This window comes from Sturnira hondurensis, unplaced genomic scaffold (genome assembly GCF_014824575.4).
Source record: "Sturnira hondurensis isolate 20B ecotype Veracruz unplaced genomic scaffold, ASM1482457v3 Scaffold0017254, whole genome shotgun sequence".
Taxonomy (NCBI): Eukaryota; Metazoa; Chordata; class Mammalia; order Chiroptera; family Phyllostomidae; genus Sturnira; species Sturnira hondurensis.
In genome coordinates, this window is record NW_028089885.1 from 1,145,061 (window position 1) to 1,171,510 (window position 26,450).

Consider the following 26,450-nt stretch of genomic DNA (forward strand, 5'->3'; position numbering starts at 1 on the left):
TCAGAAGGCCAAGAGTAAGCACCAGCTGCTGCTTTTCTGTAGGGAGGACTCAAGGTGGGGCAAGTCCCACTCTGTTTCATGGTCAGTAGCAGGGCTGGGTTGCAGGACTCGCCCTCGGTGAAGTGCCTGGCGTTTCACCACGAACTGCTGAGGCTGGTGGGGGCTGAGCACCTCCAGGCAGCACTGAGGAGACACTGAAACACTGAAGCTGCTGCCACCACCGGCTGATGCAAGTTTTATTGAGACAATGTACAAACAGGCCATGGAAACAAAGGTTCTGATGCCAGAACCAGTAACGTAAAGTGAAATACAAAAATAAAAAGGCACTAATCTGTTAAGAAAAGACACTCAATGTATTCTAAGAATATAAGTCATTTAATACTGTTAATTTTATAGCACAAAATAAAACAAGCTATGATCCCCAAAAATAATTTTAAAAGCTTACACAGAAAATATTATTGCCTGAAGTTTACGATCTTTAAGTTACAGGTCAGGAGTTTTGTGTTGTTTTTATTGTTTCAAAACACACAGTGAAGACCGTCTAGAAGCAAGGCCACTGTTTCTCCTGCAGAGACAACGACCCTGTCCTCAGAGAATTGTCCTTCTGCTCCTTTAGAACGCACAACCAGCTCAGCGTCCGCACTGTCAGCAGTTACCAGGGACATTGGTCTCTGGCCCCGGAGGGTAGAGTTTGAGGCAGAGCTCAGTGGTGTCCACAGAAAGCATTAGTCTTAGGTATTGTGTTAAAACAAGAATTCACTCATTTTAAGAAGTTAATGAACATAATATTAAAGGATTAAATTATAAACACCTGGCACAAAACACACCATCCCTTTTCAAAAATAAAATGTTCCTTTTCATCTGAGCAGTCGCTACAAAACTGAGCTGTCCGCGCCGCACGCTATCTGTAAACGGCTGTAAAAGAAAGCACAGTGCCAGGGATGCGTGCGCTCCGAGGAGGGAGCAGCTGTCCTTCCCTCTTTTCGGTCAACAGGGAACACAGAAGGGGTCTCTTCTGGGCGACTGAAGTCAATGTGTCCTCCTCTTTGTTAACCATGCCATCAGGTGGTACCACACTGTGCATAAATGACAAAAATGACTCCCGTGTTGAAGATCCTTCCCAGGATAAGTTTTGAATAAAATGTCAATGCCCTTTAGTACGTAACTCGTTCACTTCCCAAGTGAATTAATTTAACATCCAAATATTTTCTTAAGTGACAAGCAGTACAGTAGAGCAAGTAGCAATAACAAACCATCCTAAAAGGGAAGTGCGCCCAGGAGGGAAGGAAGCTCTTCTGAAAGATTCTCATCACTTTCTGAAGTACTCTTCCCAGACTGCTAGGGAACCCACACACACAGCCAAGGCAAGGGTGCTGTTTTTTATGTTTAGTGTGAAAAAGAGAATTTCCCTGCCTGATTAAAAAACTACCGAGATTCTAAGTCAAAAAGGCGCTACTTTTGGCACGTATCTTGAGAGTTCAGAACTCAAGGCTCACCTTGTTTGAGGCTCTGAGTCTCCAGGGCAGTCCTGGAGACACGTATGTGGGCTGAAGTGGTGAGCAGACTTACAACGAAGCCAAACCTAGGTGTGAGTGTTCCAATTCTGAAGTGCTCCACATAATGTGGGTCTTGCTACACTGGTCCGCAGACATGGCTGAAAGAAAACCTTGCTGTGCAAAACCATCATTTTACTTCTTGTGTTCTGAGCCAACTACTGTCATGAGAGGTGCCACACCCCTCAGTTAATGGGCACACATTCCACCTTCTGCTAGTAATAGAAGTTACTGGAGTAATAGCTGCAAGGCTAGTTTCCAGGCAGAGTGTGGGGACCCTTCCATGCACATGTCACTTGTTGTCATTGGGCCTCAACTAAGAACAAGCCGCAACTGCAATGGATGGGTACCTTCAGAACCACAGGTGCCCATAGTTCTCACTTGATTAGGAAGAGCTGACTGCTGTCTTCTTTAAGAAAAAGTACAGACAGGGAGCCACAGTGATATTTTTCCCAACTGACCATTAATTTAGTCTCACAGGAGCACTCTCAAGATTCTTTAATATGGTGGTTACCTGTCTGATAGAACGTGGATTAAAATAATTTTTAAAAATTGTTTTGCTAGTTCTGTTACCAGAATGTATTGCTCTAACCCTCAAAACCTAAGACCTTTGGGAGACAGACAGATACAGCAGATGTTCAGTAAACACAGAGCTGCTCATTAGGCTGCTGCTACATCTCCAGGTCCACTGTATTCTTTGTAGCTGAGGCCTGTCATCATCAGCTTCCAGAATTCTAGTCTGCTATAGCTACTTGCACCAGTTGGCTTACACAAAGAAGCCTCTTTCAGGTAACAAGGAAATTAATATCGAACTGGTAAATGCTTAATGGTTTATTGGCTAATGGTTCTCCCTAGCCACTACAACATTAGACATCAAATACATTAACCAATATCCACAGTCTGCACTTTCTTTGCCTGGGAGCATCATGAGCACACAGAGGAACCAGTATTAGCAGCACCATCTTTCTCTGGCAGCCTGGCGAGCCTGCGCTGGGGCAAGGAGTGCTGGGCTTCAGAGAGCAGAATTTAAAGATTCATTAATGAATTCACTGATTCTATGAACAACCTCCCTTTTTAAAGAAACGTATGTCCTATACTTAAAAAGGGTACACTCACTGAACCCCAAAATAAAAAAACTGGTCAAGTGCCCTCTCCCCAAATGTTCCTATCACTGACAAACAAGGCAAAAGCAAAGGTTCCCCCAAATCACCCTCCACACTATTGCTTTGGGGGAGAATATAATCCAAAAGGCTGCCCATACAGCTTGGCACACCACGACTGCTGAGTTTTGGGGTATTGGGTGTTGTTTGCTATATGGCTAAAAGATACTGCCGCCAACCAAGACAATAAAGGCCTCCTCTTCAGGGTTTTTCTTCTTTTTTTCATTTCCTTTAGTTACAGCAGCTCCACTTTAGAAACTCAGATGCAGGTGTCATTCCTGGTGATATCACAAAAATCCAACCTGCTACTTAAAAACCTGTTCAGAACACACAAGTCTAATTAATTAAAGTCTTTCAAAATCAAACCAAAAGAAAAAAAAAGACAAAAGCCAGATTTGGGGAGTTGAGGATAGACTTCCCTCTTCTTTAAGGTTCAGTTGCTCTGTTCTTTAAAGAAAAACAAACTTAGCAATTCAGCCACTGTTTTATGGAACAGCAACGTGCAATGTCTCGCCATGGCCTGGAGCTTTCTCTGATGAACACGACAGAAACAGTCACATGTACAACAGGGCACTGATGAGAAGGACCCTTGCCTTGTCAGCTCCTCTTCACTTGTGTGCTTCCACCAGTACTTCCAGTTTATGATTCAAAAGAACTCTAAAATCTGCTACCCTTTGACAATACAACTATGATACAAATGCCGAGGCAGCCACTGTGTGCATTCCAAATGCATATGAGACCGCCAGTCTGAAAAAGGCTGGACGTCGGCAATGCAGTGTAACTTGCCTATGAAATAGAATGCTTTTCCACTGAAAGGACTATGACAGGCAGAACAATGAAGCAGCAGAAAACAGGGCAACGGCAATCACTCATTTTCATCTGGGTTTTGAGGGTCAATGATTTTGACGTGAGTGAAGGGAAAAAGCCCTTTGCGCCCATTGACTTCACCTTCCCACTGGCCATTTATATTCATCCTAGTGACTTTCACAATGTCACCAACCTGTAAGAATGGAGAAAGAAAACAAAGTCAGCATGTTCTCTGTAAACTAAAGAAAAGAGAAAATTAACATTAAATCACACACACTGTCCTAACCAAAGAAAACTACACATCTTTTTAGGACTCAACTTAACACTATCAGCCATTTTTAAAAAGCACCAAGAAGTAACTCCCTTTACAGGAGGACTGGAAACGCACCAGCTGTGCAGGTGACTATCTCTACATACGCCACTGGGAAGCAGACAACTTACTGTTTTGCCAACGCCTACTAAGTTTGTAAATTTGGTAGTTTTGTCCAAATGTGACCACCTATCAGTATGAAAAGGGCTCACGCTGCAAAGAGTTGAGGGAAAGGCCCAAACAGGATGGAGAAGGAACCTGAGAATGCAGCATAGGCCTGGGTTTCTAATTCAATTGACACTGTGGATCAAGGACTTGCCCATGTGGCCTCATTTTCAGAGATTCTACCTCCTCTTTGACCCCCAACATACAGCAACCTCCTGGAAGGTGTGCTGGGGTAAAAGATCCAGAGGCTAGAGCCCTCCTCAAGGTCATAGGCTGGTCCACCATGAAGTAGGGGTACAAAGCTAGGCAGCAACCAGTGCTGGACACTTGTGTCCTTGCCACTTTGCACAGTGCAAAGGGCAGCAGGGCCCACCAGCACTTAGGACAACTCAGCCTCCCCCTGAGCTTTTCTCACCAAGACATCCTCTGCCCTTAATACACTATCTTCTTAACTTCTGACTGGAAAGGCAGGCTGGCTGCCACGAGTTTTCTACCTTCCCATCCTTCATTACTATTTTGCAGATTTTTTTAAAAAAAGATTCCATTTATTTATTTTTAGAGAGAGGGGAAAGGTAGGGAGAAAGAGAGGGAGAGAAACACAATGCGCATCAGAAAACAGTGAGTGCATCTCTCACACACCCCACCGGGGACCTGGCTCACAACCCAAGCGTATGGCCTAACTGGGAATCGAACAACCTTTTGGTCCACAGGCTGGCGCCCAATTCACTGAATAACACCAGACAGGGCTCAAACCTTCATTATTTGATTTTATCATTCTATTTGCTCACTGGGATGTATGAACCCAGCCATTTAGAAAAACTTGTAATTTCTCAAACCTATTGAGAACTAAAACTGTAGTCACTATATTTCCACGGGAGAAAAAGCACTATTACTAAATGGAACTTCTGGTCTTGTGGAAGGGGCTTATTCTGGGTACTCAATGGAAAAAAGAACTTATTCTGGGTACAAAATGACAATGGAAAAAAGAACTTTATCCCCTGAGGCTCCCTGGTTAGAACACAGTATAAATCCAGTTAAAAAAAACTTTTTTCCCCTTTAAGTTTCCTGTCTGAATTCAGTCTCAAACTCCTTTCTTTAGAAAAACCACCAACTGCCCAGGCCGGTGTGGCTCAGTAGATTGAGTGCCAGCCTATGAACAGAAAGGTTGTTGCTTTGATTCCCAGTCAGAGCACATGCCTGGATTGCAGGCCAGGTCCCTCGTTGGGAGTGTGCAAAAGGCAACCTATTGATGTATCTCTGACACACTGATATTTCTCTCCCTCTTTCTCTCTACCTTTCCCCCCTCTCTAAAAATCTGGCCTCTTTAAGTTTTCATTGCAGGGACCTGCTGTCTTGTCGTTCAGAATATAGTGAAGCCATCAAGATGAAGAGCTTCACTATCCTGCTTCTGTATTCAACATGTCATATTCTTTGCTCATTTCCTTGTGACCTAAGAAAATAGGTTGCCTCTTTATTAAAATAAACACACAAAAAGGCAAGGACAAGTAAGAGGGTGTATATCAGAAGAGAGGATTCGGGGGTGGGGGTGTGGATCAGGCAAACACCTGGTGTATTCTGCTGTCCTAAGGGACAATGATCAGAGGGCACCTGGGCAGTCTGGGGCAGGCAGGCAGGAACTCAAGAGCCAGATCCCAGATCAGACTCCAGAAAGACGTTAAAAATAAAAGGTTACAGCAAGAATGAGCCCAGACTAAAAAGAAACAAAGTTACAGCTGCTGCTGACAGGTGATGTTCTGCATATGTCAGAATCAATAGCTTCTCCATGTGACTGAAGTTTTTGTTTGCCCTACTCACTTGATGGTCTACAAAAAATACTTTGAAATTGTCTTATCTTTTTCTTTTGCTATCTTTAAACTAGACTCCAGATGCTCAGAGAGCAGGTACTTCGCAGAAAGTGTGAAATTTTAGTTTGCTTTAGCTGAAAAGGACAGTTTCACCTTCCTGAAAATTTGGCCCTGGACAGCTTTTCCTCTTTTCTTGGGTGAGCTCATCCCTCTAGCCTGGGAACTAGGAAATGCATTCTGATCTGCTTGTGTGCCCAGCTTCGGTTCTCCCCAGCCTCTCACAAATTGTCTCTAACCGCCCAGCCATCCTGCACTGAGCCACCTTACCTTCCATCATCTATTTCACCCCAGTCCAATCAACCAACTCCTAATTACCCTCCTCTCCTATAGCCAAACCTTGCCTACCATACCCTTGGCTACTGTTCCCATCATTTCACCAAGAAACTCCTGATGACCCAAGTCAATAGCCTGAGTCCAATTTTCTACCTAAAACCATAACGTTACTCTTAGAAGAAAACATAAGGGTAAATCTGACCCTGGATTTGGCAGTGGATTATTAGATATGACATCAAAAGCGTGTAAGTTTAACTTAATCAAAATTAAGAGTGTGCATCAAGCTGAGCCAGCCTGTGAACCAAAGGGTCACAGGTTTGAGTCAGAGCACGAAAGCATTATATCAGATCTACCACTGTATGAGTAGAAATTTAAAATGTAGTTTTTATATTTTGTGATATAAAATATTCAATAAAACTTCTATAAAAAAAGAATGTGCATCAAAGCATACTATTAAGAAAGTGAAAAGACGACCTACAGAATGAGAAAAAAATTTAGAAATCATGTTTGATAACAGCTTAATATCCAAAATATGTAAAGAAATCCTCAAACCCAATAACAAAAAACAAACAACCCATTTTAAAAATGGGGAAAAAGTTTGAATGTGCCCCCAAAGACAATATAAAAATGGCCAAGAAGCACATGAAAAGATGCTCAACATCTTTAGGAATTATGAAAATGCAAATCAAAACCACTGTAAGGTATCACTGCACAGCCTGTAGGATGGCCATAATAAAAAAAAGGAAAATAAGTGTTGATAAGTATGTGGAGAACTGGAGAACTGTAACGTGTGCATTATTGGTGGGGTTGTAAAATGATGCTGCCACTATGGAAAATATGGAAATATTTTCCCCATTCCCCCCAAAATGGAAAACATGTATTCAAACAAAAACTAGTACATGAATGTTCACAATACTGTTCTTAATAACCAAAAGGGGAATAACTGATGTCCATTACCTAACGAGTAGCTAAACATAATGTATAGTCCTATAATGGAACATTATTTGGTCATAGGAAGAGTGAAAATATATGCTACAACATGGTGAACCTTAAAACACTGTGCTAAAGGAAATAAGACAGACCTAAAGGACAAATACTGAATTTCTATCTGGGGCAAGGAAAAAGTTTTGGAACTAGTGATGATGATTGCACAACACTGTGATGATATAATGAATGACACTGAGTTGTACACCTAAAAATGGCAAACAAATTTCACAATTAAAAAACAAAACAAAACACAATAGGGCTTTTTTTTTTTAAAGACCATTGGTTAGCCCTGGCTGGTGTAGCTCAGTGGATTGAGCACAGGCCTGCGACTCAGACAATCTCGGTTTGATTCTCAGTCAGGGCACATGCCTGGGTTGCAGGCCAGTTCCCTGCAGGCCAACTTCCAGCAGGGGACGTGCGAAAGGCAACCATACATTGATGTTTCTCTCCCTCTCTCCTTTCCTTCCCCTCTAAAGATAAATAAATAAAATCTTAAAAAAAAAAAAAAGACCATTGGTTAAATCCTAGCTCTGGTACATAGCACCTGTGAGACCATCAGCAAATAACAACACAGAGCTCAAGTTTTAAGTGAATAAACTGGTACTGATGTCATCCACCCCCACGAGGATTAACTAAAATACTCTCTGTGAGGCCCCTCACTGACAGTTCTTATTCAAAAGCTATTACCACATACAAAAAACTGAGGTCAGCACTAATGTCCCCAGGCTGGGACATGCCTTGCTTGAATCACACTAGGGCCACAATTTCATGTTTTGTTTTACCCAATTTACATATTACGGAAGAAGAAGGAAAAGTTTAAAAGAATAATCTCTGACTCACAACCACAAGTATGTATGTTATAAAAATCTTAAAATATAGAATTCTAAAGGACTTTCTACAAATTCCAAGTTTTTTTTTTAAGGCTTTGTTTATTTATTTGTTAGAAAGAGGAAAAGGGAGGGAGAAAAAAAGGGAAAGAAACATAGAGCTGTTGCCTTGGCATGAAACCGGTGACCTTTCGCTTTGTGGGAAGATGCCCGACCAACTGAGCCACAATGGTCAGGACTAAAGATTCCAACTTTTGATAAGGTTTTGTGATTAAGGGAAAAAAGCACTTTTAGTATAGAAGTAGAGTATATCAAATTCCTAAAACTACATGCTGTTAAGGACAACCAACAACACCAAAGACAAAAGGGAGGAAGAAGAGCCCATCCGTGCTGAGGAAATGCCCTGAGATTCTTGTATTAAGAAGCTGACTGCAAGCTCCTAGGCATCTCTGACACACCTCAGTGAGAACAGGCATCACTGGGGACTGCAATAGCAAGTGGCCCATTACATGTTAGGAGGTTATGACCCTGAACAGATCTCCAGAGCTAAGCTGGATGCTTATTAATGAATGTGTACAGCCCTGACATTACTGTGGGTATATAAACTACAGGTCACCCAGCCACAGAAACTCACAGATAATCCTTGAGAGGTTTAAAAAATATAGCCACTACTACTGACACCTGTATTCACTCTGCAGACTTCATCTCAGTAAGACATAGAAGAAGTAGTGATTAAACTGCTAGCGTGAATTTAATTCTAACCAATGAAGCAAAACCAACTGGTTGAAGTAGAAATCTGAGAATTCCAGGGCACTCAGTGAAGGAACTGGGACCACAGGCCTTAAGAAGGCCAATTCATAAAATTGTGAGACCAGATGTACCCTGATGAGTAGGGGTTTCAAAATGGGGCGAAGGAAATCCAAGAAGAAATGTGAACAACACAATCACAAATGACCCCAAAGGGAGTGGAGAGTTGAGAATGGTGGTGAGCCCCCCTGTCCCAAACTCTTGAGCATCATAAAAAGAACACAGACCAAAGATAAAAGGATGACCTTCTCTGATAAAGATATCTAAGTACTTATCAAACACCCTGGCAAGCAGGAATAAGAGTTTAATAGTGGTCTCTTGCCATAGAACTATATCACAAGACACTGCCAGACCTATGAAGGGTCAAGTTTCTTGGCTTTTGATGATGGCAAGTTCTACAAAACATAAAAGGTGAGCTGGAAATCAAACCTGGACAAAATTTCAGAATCAACAAGCAAAATATGGTTCACAAGCATTAGAATGGGAAATGGGATGCTTGGAAGGCTGAGCCCAAAAACAGTCATGACAGATCACAACCTCTCTGTGTTTGTTGAAATGAGACATTAGATGAGGAGAAGCTGTAAGAGAGAATTCGGTACAAAGATCTGGATTGTGCTTTTATGAACTCTGCAGTTAGCATGAACCCAGGGGGGTGGGGATGTGGATCAACATGCTACAAGACACAATCAAGATTTTAAAAGATTCAGGCCCTGGATGGGTAGCTCAGTTGGTTAGAGTGTAGTCCTGATACACCAACTTTGCAGAATTGATCTCTGGTCAGGGAACACACAAGAAGCAACCAATGAATGCATAAATAAGTGGGACAATAAATCAATGTTTCTCTCTTGGGGGAAAAAGAAGAAGAAGATTCAGAAGTGTACAAATGGGCTAAGACTGAAAAGAAGAACAAAGAAAAAAACCTGGAGGGACAACCATAGGGCAACATGCTGAAGTCCAAACATGAGCCAGGCAAATACAGGAAGGGGACTCACAGCAGTTTGTGAGATGCAAAGAATTTAACTACCCAAGTCACCCAACATGGAAGGAACTACCTCGTAAGACTGTCCCAGAAGCCCTGGCTGGTGTAGCTCAGTGGATTGAGCGCGGGCCTGTGAACCAGACGATCGCGGTTCAATTCCCAGTCAGGGCACATGCCTGGGTTGCAGGCCAGTTCCCCGCAGGGGCCAATTCCCAGCAGGGGATGCACAAGAAGCAACCATACATTGATGTTTCTCTTCCTCCTTCCCTTCCCCTCTAAAAATAAATAAATAAAATGTAAAAAAAAAAAAAAAGACTGTCCCAGAAATTCCACAAGGACAGAAACCTTTGTTTTGTTCACTGCTATACTCCAACTCCTGTAACAATGTCTGGCCACATAAGCAGCACTCAAATCTTCACTGAAGGAATGAGTGTTTTTGGAGATTTCCAAGTTGAAACTGGGGCACCAACACATTTAGACACTGTAGAAAGCTAAAATCACTAGGAAGATGGTTAGGCCAAATGATCCTGCCTTTCTTCTTGGTTTGTGTCAATTCCATCCTGAACCACTTTAAGCCTTACCTACAGCCTAAGAAATGGTTATTCTTTTCTGTTCCACTGACTTTTGATTGCCACAGACCCCTACCTCATGTCACCAACTATATTCTTAACTCACACCACAGGGAAAATGGCTCATTTTAGAAACTTTGATACAAATTTTCTTTTCTTTTTTCAATATTATATTTATTTTTAGAGAGAGAAGAAGAGAAGGAGAAAGAGTGGGAGAGAAACATCAATGTACGGTTGCCTCTCCTGTGTCCCCTACTGGGGACCTGGCCTACAACCCAGGCATGTGCTCTGACTGGGAACCAAACCAGTGACCCTTTGCTTCACAGGCCTGTGCTCAATCCAGTGAGCTACACCAGCCAGGGCTGATACAAATTTTCACACTCATGGGCCTGTATACTCAGAGTTAAGTACAATTCTGAAGATTAAAGACATTTCTTCCCTTTCTTTTCTAGTCAGGCAAGTATACTGAAATACATGTGTGAGAATGAAATTATAGGGGTACTCAAACATTTGCTCTAATTTATTTTAAAAATCAATAAAAAAAAAGGTATATTGCCCGCAAAATTCAGAATCTCCTCTATTGCAAGGAACTGGCTACTTCATACCTCAATAAAAATAACATAAAAAAACTGTTCTCTTCAGCTTAGCCCTTTTGATGATATGGCAACAGCCCACTTCCCTGCTTTTGTCTTTTGCCACTTTTACCCAACATACTCAGCATTCTCAACAACCCACAGCTTCTCAGTAGTGTTAGTCTTATTTATCCAAGCTCTTCCCTCGGCTAGAAATGCCTTCCCGCATCACCCAGCTAACTTCGTAACTCAGTTCAAAGGTTACCTACTCCAAGAAGCCTTCCCAGACTCCTATTCCCCTCTCCAACTCTCCCTTGTACTCTGTGATATCAGCACACTTATCACACTGTTTGTCTCTATTCTTTCATAACGTGGTAAGCTCTTTGGTGGTAGGACCCCACAAGGCACCCCTCACAGGTTGGCTGCATGAATGGATGATAATGAACAAACTAACATCAACTCTCAGAGCCAAGGTGCCTGCCCCTTTAAATAAGTTATTTATTTATTCATTTATTTTTAGAGGGGAAAGGGAGAAAGAGAGGAGAAAAACATCAATGTGAGAGAGAAACATCAACCAGTTGCTTCTTGTATGCGTCCTGACTGGGAACTGAACGGAAGACCCTGCTTTGCAGGACTACACCCAACCAACTGACCCACACTGGCCAGGGAAGAGCCAGGCAGAGGCCTTCAAGCTCGAAGAATTTAAATAACTTGTCCAAGATCACACCAGGAAAAGCCAGGGCCTGAATGAGGGTCCATGATCTTTCCTAACCATCTCACTTTCCACAGAATGCAACTTTGGCTACAAGTATTTTATGACAATAGCATCCTTACTCCAAACATTATCTTCTGGCCAATGATCTACTTGTGGAAAAAGCTACATTGCTTTCCTCAACCTGAGAATGTTCTGGTAGGGTGTGACCTGTTTCCCAGGAGCCCTTCCAGTCCTGTGTCACATCAAGGGCATGGGAGAGTTGTTTTCAAGGAGTAGGGACACCCACCTCACATGGGCAGCAACTGTTCCCTTTCAAACCAAACCTCTAGGATCAACTCATTTCTTGAAAAGAGGTGAACAAGAGAGGGAAATGGCTAAACATAGACCTGTTTTAAAAACATCTCTTTACCTGCATGAACATTCTTTTGAAAATCAAGTTTTATGAGGAAAATAAGTGAAATAATTTTAGAAATAAAGTTCACCTAAACTATCACCATTCTTTGTAATACTATCAAGGGAAATACAAGGCTTCAATTACTGGTACATTTTGTCCTATTTGTCTCACCTTTTTCATTTTAATTTTAATACTTTTATTCTGGTAACCTAATTGCAGTTGTCCCAAGTGAATTGTTTTTAACAAGATCAGATAGGTGCCACTAAGTTTTAGAAGATAACGCAATTAATAGAAATATTCAGTTATGCTATAGCTAAAAGTCTCATTTAAACATACAGAATGAGAAATACCATTAAAGAGAATTTGGCAAAGGTATGTATTTCTTGGGTCCTATTTACAATATCTGTGAAGCACCAAAGCAAGACTTTGACAAGGCTTACATGGCTGGTTACTGTCACAATCTGAGAGTCTAGGAGAGCTACATAATGGCCAAGAATACATGTTACCTTAAAATATGCATCATTAACCAGAAAGGCATTCTCCTCCTTCTGGTCTGAGGCACCTACCCATGTATCCACTCACCAAATTAAGTAATCCCCTCTATGGTACCTGCTGATCTTCCTCTCTGCAACCTCCTATGCCCTATGCATACTCCAAGAATGCGCTGGAGATAGGGGTTTCTAAAACGCGTCTCTTCACACCAGAGGTCAACAGGCAGGCGTCCTAAATGGAGTGAGGCTTTAAACACTAATTTGGGTAGGAACTCAATTCCTGACTTCCTTCGGGGTCTTAGAATTCTGACTGGGACTCTCAACCCCCAAGGTTGTCACCCTGACATGCCAAAAATCAGCTGCCCAATACATGCAAGTTACACCTACACTCTGAATCCTAACTCCCAACTCCTATGATGCAATGACAGATGTGAAAATGCCTCAGATGGCAGAAACCACTACACAAACTAGAAGGTAGGAAGAGCCCAGGACACACCGAGTTACTTAAGCGTGTTGAGAAGGAGCAGACTAGTCCAGATGTGTGTACTGTGCAGGGGCAGGTCTGTGTGGGGATGAGAAAACCAGAAGGCCTGCTCAGCTGGACTCGATATCTATGGAGGCACCTTCCTCTGTTTTTTCTCTCCTAGTCTTCCACTGGGGAGTGTAAAAGCACCCGGGTCCTATCCAGACCCTGGTCCCTGCCAAAGCCTCATGTTTTCCTTACAGAAAGCATGAGAGGGAGAAGCAATCATGGACTCTGAAACAAACCTTCAGGTGTAGTTCACATGTGACTCCTGGTTCAGAGAATATGGAGAATAACCAAAGGAAAAATATAAACAAAACAAATTACAACTAATTTTTGACTGTAGGCAGAATGTTTTGCAAGTTAAATTTTAATTTTTGGAAGCAAGAGGCTCCATTACTTCATCCTTCTGCCATGAACCTAGGCCGTCTCCTTTCCCTGCCCTGCTTTAATCTTGAGGTAAATACACAGAGAACAATCATAAGTTAACTTTGTTTCTCTAACATATATGCAATTTGATAATATTAAGAAAAAGTATCCAACTGTAGTCATATTATAATGATACACTGCAGTTTGTGGTTCACAAAGCATTTTCAGTTATCAATAAATGAGAGCTGAGATTTGTGGTACCAAATCCCATGTTCTGATACAATACTATATAGGGCCTACCTCACCGTAGGCATTTTATAACTCACTAAAAAATATATGGGACTATTCTAAAAATATGAATTTTTAAAATCTACTTATTTTGCTCTGGCTGGTGTAGCTCAGTGGATGAGCGCAGGCCTGTGAACCACACAATCGAGGTTCAATTCCCAGTCAGGGCACATGCCTGGGTTGCAGGCCAGTTCCCAGCAGGGGACCCCACAAGAGGCAACCATACACTGATATTTCTCTCCTTCTCTTTCCCTCTAAAGATAAATAAATAAAATATTTTTTAAAAATCTACTTAATTTGTCAGAGTCTCCTGTTTGTTCTCTCCCCAGGACGGCCATGGGGTCTGTGCTCATATATGGTCACTCTGGGCTTAGTCAGCTATCTCATCAAACTTCTTTCTACCTTCTGGTAGAAACTGTGGTATTGAGGCTTTACCACCCCCCCCAACAAACTCATCAACATTGGTCTTGAGAACTTTTTTTGTACTTCCACAAGCTACAGTAATATGCTAAGCTTTGCAAGACTCTTTTTAAGTTAGAAGAACATGACTTGGCAATTAAAATGTTCAAGTTCTAGGCCCAGGCCAGGTATTTTGGTTGGTTAGAGCAGTCCTGAAACACCAAGGATGTTGGTTTGGTCCCCAGTCAGAGCACACACAGGAATCAACCTATGAATGCATAAATAAGTGGAAAACAAATTGTTGTCTTTCTTTCAAATCAATTTAAAAAAAAGCTCAAGTTCTATTTCATGCTATTGTAATTTATAAAAATCTCTCAAAATTTTAAAATTACTCCTCTGCCTGGCTGAACAGAATCCTAAAACATTTGTTCATATTTCCCCTCAACTCAGCAGACCACAATGTTAGAAATATGGAAAGATACAAGTGGCTGTGTGTATGTCTATCTACTGATGCTATTTCTAGGTCATGGGTTTTAACCATCATCTTTCCTTACTGGAACTTGGAAGAAACAAGGAATAGGAAAGGACAAAAGACTCATGTGGAACATTCACAGGAGATCTTCCAAAATCATCCGGTTCTCTTATTCCTGTGAATATAACTTCACAGAAACAAAGTTAAAACTGAAGATAAAAACTGAATGTTAACCCCCCAAAACAGCCTTAGTAGATTTTACCTCTAATGCCAAGGCAGTCTTGTCATATGCACAAGGTACTCTTTTCTGGATGGCTTTTGCAAAGACAGGTCCATTCTGTGTGGATGGCAAAGGGTTGATCGCTGCTCCAGGAGCACTGGAGACCGCAGGTAGAGGAGTTGTGGTCTGAGGTTGAGCATACGCATGAGCAGGTTCTGGGATCCCGTAACTGTTGGAATTCCTATTTCCATGCTTTCCATGTGGCGAGGATCTCACAAGCTTTTCAACATAAGGGACAGGAATCATCCCAACCCGGCCGTCCTTGTTCCGGGCACTCCACCATTGTTCTTCAGGCTTCTCTATTATCACCAGGATCTCACCTTTTTTAAAGGGTAGGTCTTCAGCATCATTCCCAGGAAAATCATACAGAGTCCGTACATATTCCAGATTTTCTTCTGCTGTAGGCAGGTTTGGTGCTGATACAGATCCCATTGGAGGGCTTGGATACCTTAAGAGAGAAAAAAATTAAGAGAAAAACCTTACTCTCTGCCAGTGTTTGTCAAACTTTTAAATAAACTATTCTCTATAATAAATTATTTTCCTCTCTATATTCTCAGAAGTTAGAAAGGTTCTGTCACAGTGTTTTCCTATTACTTGTATCATAACAGAAGTTAATAACCTGAATATACCTTTTTAAATCACATGCCACGGGCGCACGCGCGCACACACACACACACACACACACACACCATACCTCTGTTTTACAGGAACCTCTTCTTTACACAGAGATATCTGGTGTGAGTCTATTTTTAAAATCTCAAGTAAGTTCAGTAGCTGTCTCTCTTAGGACCCTGTCACAACCACCACGCACTCTTCCTCGCGGTCCTAATCTATGGTAGGCATCCTGCACACTTTCCTGGACATCCACGAAGAAGATGACAAAGACCTTTGTCTCTGTCCCTCACAATATAAAAACCAGAAATGGGTTTATATGTTTTCCAAATTTAAAAAACCTCACTGCATCTTGTATGGGAATCATCTGAACATCCAAATGAAAGCACGTGAAAAGTGTTCACTATAAAACTCACAGGGCAGGAGCGCTCATCTAGGCATTAGTCTATAGACACCACCATACCTCCTCTGCTGTGCTTACAGATTCAACGTGTATTTGATATGCACGTGTAACTGCACTCCCAGAGACAATCACACAAGCACAGACCTCTGCTCTCCAGCCAACACCCCATTTATAATGCCCCTTCTGCAAAAGAAATAGTCTCTCTCTCCGCTTCTTTCAGAACCTAAGAAATGTTCTGAGAGCTGCAAACACAGCTGAAGTTTTGAAGCAACTATTTTACCATTACCTGCCTCACCCCCCATAACTTTTCTGAAGCTCTGAAGCACACAATGTGCACCAGAGTAATAAACCCTGGGCTTCACACGAAGAGTCTGCCTATTAGGAGATGACTTTTGTCTGCAGTACCATTCACCAGAGCCAGGTTCTAGACTAGCCCTGAGTACCCCTAGTACTTCCACTGACTATGGTTTCCAATTAGCTCATGGCCACTCTCTGTCTTTATTTCTCCACCAATGATCTAAGAAGTTATTTCATAGCAACATACTCTATGTCAAAACATTTTAATTTTTTTTAAAGTTTGCTTTATAAGAAGTGTCACATTACAACATTCAACAAAAAGGCAAAATAAAAGATTTAAAAAATCCCATAGTTCATGCCCTAATGTAGCTACAATTTTCCTTCTGTTCTCCCCTCCCACCAGCCCAGCTTATGGCTTTCCTTTAAAACGGGCCCTATATGCCTGCTGCAGGGTTCTTGGGGGGCCTAATATTACACCACAGGCATTCTCCCATATCGCTGGTCTTCTTCCTGATGACTTTCATTTTCATGTCAGGGTAACATTTCATTCTGGGAGTCTACTGCAATGAAGCACCCCCGTTTTCCGGGACATTTAGTTTTTCTTTCTTCCTATTTAATCATTCATGCTTTTTTTTTTAACTTTACATAAACTAGTCCCTGAATACCACTCTGACCTTTTCTCTGGTAACTGTCTGTTGCTCACCATACTCTAATCTCTGTCTATGCTTAGAACTCAACCAGCACATTTTTAAAAATATATTTATTTATTTATTTATTTGAGAGAGATGGGGAAGAGAGGAAGAAAGAGAGGGAGTGAAACATCAATGTATGGTTGCCTCTAGCACACCCCATACTGGGGATATGGCCTGCAACCCAGGCATGTGCCCTGACTGGGAATCAAACCAGCAATGCTTTGGTTCACAGGCCTGTACTCAATCCACTGAGCCACACCAACCAGGGCATGCCACAAACTCTTTTAACCACATTTTCCCTATATTGGATTTTTTTGTAAAGCCTAGATTTCTAGATTAAAGAACAGGATCATTTTCATGGTCCTTGGTACATACATGCCACATAACTTTCCAAAGGCAGTCTTCATAATTTGGCAAAACTTTCACCTTTATTATTCAAAAAAGATTTCATTTACTTTTAGAGAGAGGGAAAAGGGGAGGGGGAGAGAGAGAGAAACATCGACTGGTTGCCTCTTGTATATACCCCATCAGGGAACAATCCCGTAACCCAGGCATGAAGCCTGACTGGGAATCAAACCTGTGACCTTTTATTTTGCGGGATGACGCCCAACCAACTGAGCCATACTGGTCAGGGCAAACTTTTTACCTTTATAAAAAATTTTTAATTGACTTTTTAGAAAGAGGGAAGATGGAAAGGAAGGGGAGAAAGAAAGAGGGTGAGAAATCCCAATTTTGACATTCCACTTATTCATGTATTCATTGGTTGCTTCATGTATGTGCTCTGACAGGGGACGGAACCTGATAGGCTGCCACCTTGGCCTATTGGGACTTTGCTGACCTGAATTACCCGCCAGGACAAAACTTGTCCTATGCCAGGCATTATTTACAGTCTTTGGAGACATTAAATGGCTTAATCCTGCCCTGGCTGGGTGGCCCAAATGGTTGCAGTGTTGTCCCTTATACCAAAAATAGGATGCAAGTTTGATTCTCGGTCAGAGCACACACCTAGTTACAGGTTTGATCCCTGGTCGGGGGCATACTAGAGGCAACCAAGTTTGATGTTTCTCTCCTAGATCAAAGTTTCTCTCTCTCTCTCTCTCTCTCTCAAATCAATTTAAAATATCCTCGGGGAGGGTTTAAAAACAAAGGGGGCCCTGGCTGGTGTGGCTCAGTGGATTGAGCACCAGCCTGAGAATAGGAAGGTTGCTGGTTTGATTCCCCCGACAGGGCACATGCCTAGGCTGCAGGCCAGGTCCCCAGTTGGGGGCATGCCAGAGGCAGCTGACTGATGATGTTCTCTCACACATTTATGTTTCTCTCCCTCTCTTTATCCCTCCTTTCCCCTATCTCTAAAAATAAATAAAATATTTTAAAAGAAAAAATAAAAGGGGGGTACATAAACATTGAAGATTTTTCTGATTATATACATGTATAAATATAGTCTCTTAAATGTATGAAGTATTTCACAATAAAGAGTTGAAAGATAAAAACAGATGGTAAAAGAATCAATTCCTGGAAGACCGGCTAAGTACCCCTCTAGTAAAGCTGCTTTAAATAATCCTTCTTAGTACTCAGTGTCATTGGACACTGAGGGCCTCTCCCTTCCAGCCCCAGACATTCACAGCATCACTAATGGTCCTGCTTCTGTGCTTCTTCACCTCCTTCCATGGCTTCTCTTCCTTTGCTCATTCCCATTCCGCTTATCCTGGGGATTCCATCTAAGCTTAGACTCCCAAATCTATAAATTTAGCCAGCAACTCTCTTAGCAACAAACCCATCAGACTGCCAAACATCAACTGGCTTCCCAGTTGAAAAGAATCATAAATAGACAATAAATAGATTTATTTATCAAATAAATTTGATAAATTTATGATTTATCAAATCATAAATCACTTGACCCTGACCCTTTCTCTTCTACTCTCTCAATTAAAGATATCTTTCAATCATCCATCCCTGAAGGCAAACCTCTTCCCTCACCTTCTATATGCAACTACCCAAGGAAGACTGTCAGTTTCCATTTTACATTCCCAAAGCATCTAACCTTAGTTTCAGCTTCTCAAAATGCACAAAAAGCCCTGGCCGGTGTGGCTGGTTGGAGTATTGTCCCGTGCACCCAAAGGTCAAAGGTTTGATTCCCTGTCAGGGCATATACCTAGGTTGCGCTGGTTTGGTCCCCAGCCCGGGCACATATGGGGCACCAATGGATGTTTCTTTCTCAATAAAATCAATGTATCCTCAGGTGAGGATTTAAAAAAATATATACTAAAAGCTAAAGACTAGAAAGCACCCTTTGAAGTTGACAGATTTTGTGAGAGACAGGCTTATGTATTTTGGTTGTTTTATTCTTTCTTCCCAGCTTACTTCCCATCACTCACATTAATTACACTCCGTGCCTTTCCCAGCAAGCACTGCTACCACCTCTTCTACTGCATACACTTGTTCTCATACTTCAAGAATCAAGTTTGAACGAGTACCTTCTCTATCAATCTTCCCTAACCCTTTATTTGATTATACTTGCTTTTAAACTCCCATGGTATTATATTTTAATTTGTCCCATATACTGCGCTTCTCAAAGGCTAAAACCATGCTTTATTCCCATTATATGCCTTGAACCTAGTACTGGGCTTTAGTGTAGAGTAGGCCTATATACACTGAAATTCCTGCTAATAAAATTAAAATGCCGAAGACACAGAGTAGCATTTCCTATTCCAATTTCTATACTTTTTTTCTTTTGAAAGCAGAAAAGCGTTGCCATTTCAACTTCCTGAACCTGGTTTAATTCTGTTACACAGGCTAGGAAATTCTGATTTGCCTTCCAAGCCTCTTTACCTCACCACTGCTCCACGTGTACTCTTAGCCATCTTTCCAGACTAGCTGCCACATATCTGGACACATTATTTATTAGGATCTTAGCTCAGACTCTAGGATAACTTGAACTCCCACTAATAAGTACTGCCTCCTTTTACTTATCAGAAAGAATCAAAATATTTTAGCCCAAAGGAGCCTTAGAAATAATCCAGTCCAACTACTCAGATCAAAAGGAAAATTCTCTCTTAGATAAAAAAATTCTCACCCTGACTGGTGTAGCTCAGTGGATTGAGCTCGGACCTGCGAACCAAAGGATCTAGGTTCGATTCCCAGTAAGGGCACATGCCTGGGTTGCAGGCCAGTTCCCAGCAGCAAATGCATTAAGAGGCAACCAAAGATTGATGTTTCTCTCCCTCTCTCCTTCCCTTCCCCTCTAAAGATAAATAAAATCTTAAAAAAAAAATTCTCTGGATTCGAGTCTTAAACAAGAGATATGTCACAAATCAAACAGCTACCAGTATTTTACATGCCATGGGAACACAACTCTTAAAACTGGGCAAGCTTCCATTCCAGGTATAATGACAATATTCTTATATCTCATCTGAATAGAATTTAGATGATTTTAAATACCAGTAAGAGGAACTTCAAAGGTTTATTCACAGTGTTGAATCCTATGGTAATCAAAATTACTGGTAATCCCTACTCCTAAATAGAAAAGTTCAGATTTGAGGTCCATTAAATATTTAGAACAGGGGATGTGGGAGAAAATGTGACCCTGCTGACTGTGGTATCATCCTCTGGTCCATGCAGAGTTTCCTTTCTGCTCCACAGGTTTGAGGGTCCTCCTCTGGGCACTCAAGTTAAGCTTTTCTGGTTCTCCCACAGATACGTTACCACATTAGATTGCATGGAAGCAGCCTTTAAAAAATCTTGGTAACCAGTAAGCTCCTCAAGAACATGACAAGAACTGTTGATTTAATGTTAGTTCCATGTTACTAGGTACATGCGATATGCAATGTCTATTGAAAAAAACAAGATTTTCTGAGGGTCAACTTGCCTCAGTTTTTAAATGTTTACTTCTCATTATTTTTCTCCTAGCCTTCATACATAAACTAGAACTGGAAAAGCAAGTTACACAAAACACACTTTCAAGCCCTGGCTGGTGTAGCTCAGTGGATTGGGCACCAAGCTGTGAATCAAAGGGTTGCTGGTTTTGAGTCCCAGTCAGGGCTTATGCCTGGGTTGCAGGCCTGGTCCCCCAGGAGGGGGCAGCATTCACGAGGCAACCACAAGCTGTTGTTTCTCTCCCTCTCTCCTTCCTTCCCCTCTCCCTAGAAATAAACAAAGTCTAGAAATAAACAAATAAAATCTTTAAAAAGAAAACACACTTTCAAGTTTCTAAACTATGGGAAAATGTAGTTCATATCTACAGAAACCCCAGAAACCCCTCAGAAACCTCTTGGAAATAGCCTCTATTAAATAAAAAAACACTAGTGCTTACCTTACTACTGACTATAACCACCACCACAGGATATTGGTCAAATAATTTGTAATAGAAAAATTACCCCCACGTGCACAAAGAGAATAGTGTCATTCAAAATCAACAAAAGCCATCAGGCTCCAGGGAACACACCCACATGCCTCTCTTCCCTCTCAAGAGTCCCCATGAGACTTGCAACCAGGGAGCAGTGGGCAGTGGCAGCTAATCCTGGGCTAACCCCCTGAACCTGATTCCAAGGCCCCTTTTCTCCGACTTTCCAGAGAGCCAAAGCAGCCTCGCATAGACTCTCTCCTGTTGCTTCTTCTGTCCTAAGCCTTTCCCTGTTTCACTTGTTTAATAAATGTACTCTTGGGGACAGGGGAAGCCACCTGACATGCTACCTTTTGGGGATTAAGTTTACCATAGACAAATACAAAAAAACAATTACAGTAATAAGAGAAACCTAAAGGACAAAGTTACAAATATACCGAGTCATTTTTGTCTCTTCCTTTTACTTCCTCTATCACTCCCCTCTCTTGAATCAGCATCAATCTTATCTCCAAAATAGGCACCTCCACCAAGCCACAGCTGTCCACATGACGTCTATCTAACCTGTGACATATGCAATCAGTCACCATTATTTTGCACCTGGATTAAGTAACAGCCCTGAGTTCAAACTCCTCCCATGGCACCAAATGCACTCCATAATGGAGAAAGTATGTATGTCACCCATCTTTTCCAATACCTATCACTGGGAGAAAATTCTCTTGTAAATATTTGAATGAAAATATAAATTAGCCCTGACCAGTGTGGCTAAGTTGGCTGGGCATTGTCTCACAAAGTGAATGATCACCAATTTGATTCCTAGTCAGGGCACATGTCTGGGTCGCGGGTTCAGTCCCAGGTTGGGACATGTATGAGAGACAACCAACTGAAGTTCTCTCCCTCTCTTTCTCCTTCCCTTTCCCCCTTTCTTAAAAGATAAAATAAAATAAAACATATATATATTTAAAAGTTAAGAAATATTCCTGCCCTGGATGGTTGGCTCAATTGATTGAAGCGTTGTCCCACACACCAAAAGGTTGAAGGTTTGATTCCTGGTCAGGGCCATACCTAGACTGCAGGTTTGATCCCCAGTAGGGGTGTGTACAGAAGGCAACAGATTGATGTTTCTTTCTCTCTCCCTTCCCCTCTCTCTAAAATCAATAAACATAGCCTTGGGTGAAGATTTTTTTAAGTTAAGGAATATTCCAATAAAAAATCAGATCAGAACAAAACAAGCAACGACTCCTAAATTCTGAGGAAGTCATACCCTTCTGCTAAGCAATAAACACAAAATAAATTACTGGCCATAGGTCATATAATTATGCCTTTAAAAAGAGCTTAGTTTTGATACCTAAAAAGTTAAACCACTTAATTTTTTCCCATTTACGGTGAGAAGAAGCATTACATGCATTTTGCAACTGGCCAAGGTTTTACTAGCCTCTAGTTTTCCATAAAGGCTAATATCACATCAAACCAAATCCATAAATTTCAGGCTTTGGAGAGGCAATCCAAAGACTAAGTACAACAAAGTAAATCCAGTTGGGGCCTAATTCAACCAGGATTGAAGGGCCTCTGAAAGATAGCAGGACAGAGAAGGAGAAACAAAGCTGAAAGTGAGGGGAAAGGATCAGGGAAAGGCCCTATTATTTGTGAGGAGCCTGGAACAACAGGTAAGCTTTCAATAGGTGAGGAGTGGGTGGAGTTAGGCAGTCTAAGAAGAGACAGCACACTGAGCAAAGGTTTCCAGGGAATGAGTAAGCAGACTAATGGGGCTGCACTAGTTAGGAGGGGAAGGAGACAAGCACAGACATCGAACATGTATTTGGTGAGACATGGTGTATGGAAAATACGGAGTTGCTTTTTAGGGGTAGCATGAGCCACTATAGCATATTCCTTTTTCTCCCTCTAAAAGGGGATCTATTTTTTAGACCTTTTTTGGGGGGGGGAAAGGAGAGAAACAAACTTTTAACGTGCCAGAAACACATCTGTTGCCCCTCTGTGAAACCCCAACAGGAGACCTGGTCTGCACCCAGGCATGTGCCCTGACTGGGAATCAAATGGGCAACCTTTTGGTTTGCAGGCTGACATTCAATCCACTGAGCCACACCAGCCAGGGCTCAAGCCATTTATTAACTCACTATGTGGTACAGCTGTATTATATAGTACCTGCCACCTCAACCTAAGCACAATGCCTTGCACATTGCTTGGCTTAATAAATGCTTGAAATTTATGATGTAATTCACTTTCCCAAGTTAAGGAAGTCATTTACTAAAACATATTATAAAATCTCACCACAGTATGTTCTAAGATGCTCTACAGCCCTTTATATTGGAACTACATTGTGCTCAAAGTTGAATCCAATCAGTAGCTTCTTCAGGGACCCAGTTTCACCAATCAGATTCTTGGTGTCTAGGTCTTTGTTATACAGTATTTGATTTATAATCACTTTCTCCCAGTTTTTAAAGTCCATTTACTCCAGTAGTTAAATCTTATGGCCATTATACTGTCATAGCTTCATTTCTTCTCTCTATTGCACACACACAACACTTAGACCAGGCATCCAGTATTCCTTAAGTAACTACAGTAGCTTTTAATGTTTAAAGCTCATAGTAATAGCTTGTCAGCAAACCTATAAAATGAGAAATATTTCATCCCCCAAAATCTGTATTAACACCCAGTCCTTTTAAAATAGATATTTAAGAAACAAATAAAATGCCTTTTATTTTTAAAATTTTAGGCAATTTCTTCAGCTCAACTTTGGCATAATTTAAATTGAAGAAACACTGATAAAACACCGATGAAAGCAAATGAAAACATATAAATACAGGCATTTTACTTGGAAAAGGAGATGCTTGATGCTCAGCGTCAAATAGATACTAAATTAAAAGATATTAAGTCATTAATCTTAAAACAAAAAGTACATCTAAAATTCAAAAAAACTGTCTTTCAAAAAATTCCCTTAATAAACATTCTAGGGTTATTCTTCCTTGAAATACAACCAAATGGTTTGCTAGCTTACTAATGATCCAGCTTGGGGGGAAAGTATAAAATAAAAATTCAAAAGGAAATTCTCGTTAAAGCTGATGTGCCCTCTTTAAAAATTTTTGTATTTAATGTATAACAGGTGTCTGGCTATTTCAACCTTGGCACCAAAGCATTAATATACAGTTCTGATACTTCAGTTACAGGTTTTTGTTCATAAATGCTAAAGCATTTTCATTTGTCGACTGTTCCAAAGGCTGCTAGACAGGAGTTCTTAACCTGGAGTTCAGAGATCTGCAGGGAGTTCAAGAACCTTGAATGGTGTGCAAACGGGTGTGTACGTGCATTTCGGGGGAGGATGCCAACGGCTACGTTCAGAGTCTTAAAAGAAGTCTGTGGTCCAAAAAAGGTTAAAAAAAAACCCAAACAACAAAATCCTGCTTTAGTATCATAACTAAATAAGGAACCTGACGAAAGACAGAAACCCGTACATTTTAATTTTTAACTATGCAACCGCCGTGAACACGCATCCCCTCATCCACAGTGACCCAGATCCTGACACTAGCCTTCCATTCGGAACGCTTTCTGGAAAGTAATTTGGTTTACGCTATGAGGAAATGAGTTCAATCACCCGAACCCACACACACACTCTTGGATTGACCCCATGCACCAACTCGGCCATTGTCAACCCTCTCCCCTGGGGTCGGGTGGGTAGCACGCCCCGGGAGCGCGGGCGCTCGCGTACCTGGGTGCGGGCTCGATTAGGGTGGTGGTGTCCAGGTAGTGAATCTTGTAGAACTCCAGCAGGGCCGGCAAGTGGTCAAACTCCTGGTCCCCAATCTTAAAACGGCGGTTGGGCAGCGAGTTGATGATGTAGTGGGAGACCCGCGAATTCTCGGACACCGATAACACATAGTCCCCGGGGCAGGTGGAGGAGTCGCGGACTAAAAACATTCCGTGGCGCTGGCCCTGGAGCCGGGTCTGCGCCTCCTGGCGAGACACTGGCCCCATGTACCAAGAGGAGCGATCAGAGGAGTCGAACCTGGCGGAGGACATGGTGTCGGGCGGAGGCTGTGGGTAGGGTCGGGGCGGCGGCTGCTCTCGCCTGCTCTGGACACTTATTCCCGGCAGACGGCTTTGGGGCCGAAGAAGGGCCTCTCCGCACACTTCGAGGCGTGCTTAGAGGGCCGAGGCAGCACCTTCCTCTCGGCTCCTGCTCCACAGCATCCTCCACTTTAGCCCGCCTGCTCTGGGGCCGCCTCACGGAAGGAGCCGGCTCAGGGAACGCGGGGTAGAGCCCGAGGTCGCGGCGGGCGAAGCCGAACCGCAGCGGAGGCCACCCCGGGGTTCTCGGGCTGCCCCGCGTACCGGGAGTGCCTCCCTCCAGTCACTCCTGGCCTGAAGCGCACCGGCTCCGCGCGCCCTACGGCTCTGCACCGACCCCAGCTGCTACACCAAGTTCCAAACTCCAAGGAGCGGCGCGCCTCCAGGGCGGTTTAGCCTAGCCGGTTCCCAAGAGCCACAGCAACAAAATGGCGGACGCGAGAGAAGCAGCCGGCCACCTCCCCCTCCGCTCAGCGCGCTCTGTAGGCGCACGCGCGGGCCCCGGCTCCCAGAGGCAGTCGGGGCCCTCCCCTGACGCCCTGCGGCACAGCCAATCAGGAGCGCTGTCGTGACGGTTCGGCCTTGCGCCGCGCGCTCTTGCTCCCGCGTTCCGGGAGTAGGCAGAGGAGTCAGAGGAGTCCGAGGCAGTGGGCACTCCCTTCTTGGCCCTCCGTACGCCGCCGGGGGCGCTGCTGCTCCCGGGTGGTAGGAAAACAGCTGGAGCTGAGAGGGAGCGGCATTTCGAAAACCTGCTCTGGGAACAAAGCGTAACGTGCAGGCCGAATCTCTGGCCAGGGAGGCGTGGTACTGAGTGACCTGGCCAGCCGAGGGGATAGTCCAGGATGGGTTGAGGTGGCTTAGGAAGGAGATGGCCCGTGAAGCTGAGGCGGCCACCTAGGGAGGGACTAGATGACCCTTATCCGAGGCGTCCTGGTAGGCTAAGCGACTCGGAGCGGCCAAGTGACCCAACAGGCACTAGGAGAGGGTGAGGTTGGACTGACAGGATTAAGCGGGCTAGGAAACAGCCTGGTCGTTCCTGGCGCTGAATAAAAAATAAAAAACAAACAAACAAAAAAAAAACAGACTCTTCTCGGGCGTGGCCGTCCCTGGCTGAGGGCTCAGCCTACTTCTCCGTTAGTCTTTCATTCCCCGCTTGTTTACCCCGCTCCAGCCGCGCCTTCTTTGCCTTTCTGTTCCTCAACTAGAATGAACATTTTAAGGA

At 42.8% G+C, this 26,450-nt stretch overlaps 1 protein-coding gene across 1 annotated transcript; it reads right to left on the reverse strand.

The window, feature by feature from the left end:
* Positions 1-209: 209 nt before the first annotated feature.
* On the reverse strand, positions 210-25,713 carry CRKL (CRK like proto-oncogene, adaptor protein). The gene is made up of 3 exons (XM_037067303.1): positions 24,870-25,713; positions 14,788-15,253; positions 210-3,713 (listed from the first exon to the last, which is right to left on the reverse strand). Exons 1-3 carry the CDS (start codon positions 25,178-25,180, stop codon positions 3,579-3,581), a joined length of 912 nt encoding a protein of 303 aa, XP_036923198.1. The 5' UTR covers positions 25,181-25,713; the 3' UTR covers positions 210-3,578.
* Between the last annotated feature and the right edge of the window lie 737 nt (positions 25,714-26,450).

Excerpts from the sequence above, each read along its gene's own strand:
- CRKL (XM_037067303.1), bottom strand. The coding sequence starts at position 25,180 with ATGTCCTCCGCCAGGTTCGACTCCTCTGATCGCTCCTCTTGGTACATG. Across the intron at positions 15,254-24,869 it reads CTAATCGAGCCCGCACCCAG|GTATCCAAGCCCTCCAATGG; the intron begins GTACGCGAGCGC and ends TTCTCTCTTAAG. Across the intron at positions 3,714-14,787 it reads AGACTGCCTTGGCATTAGAG|GTTGGTGACATTGTGAAAGT; the intron begins GTAAAATCTACT and ends CCATTCTTACAG.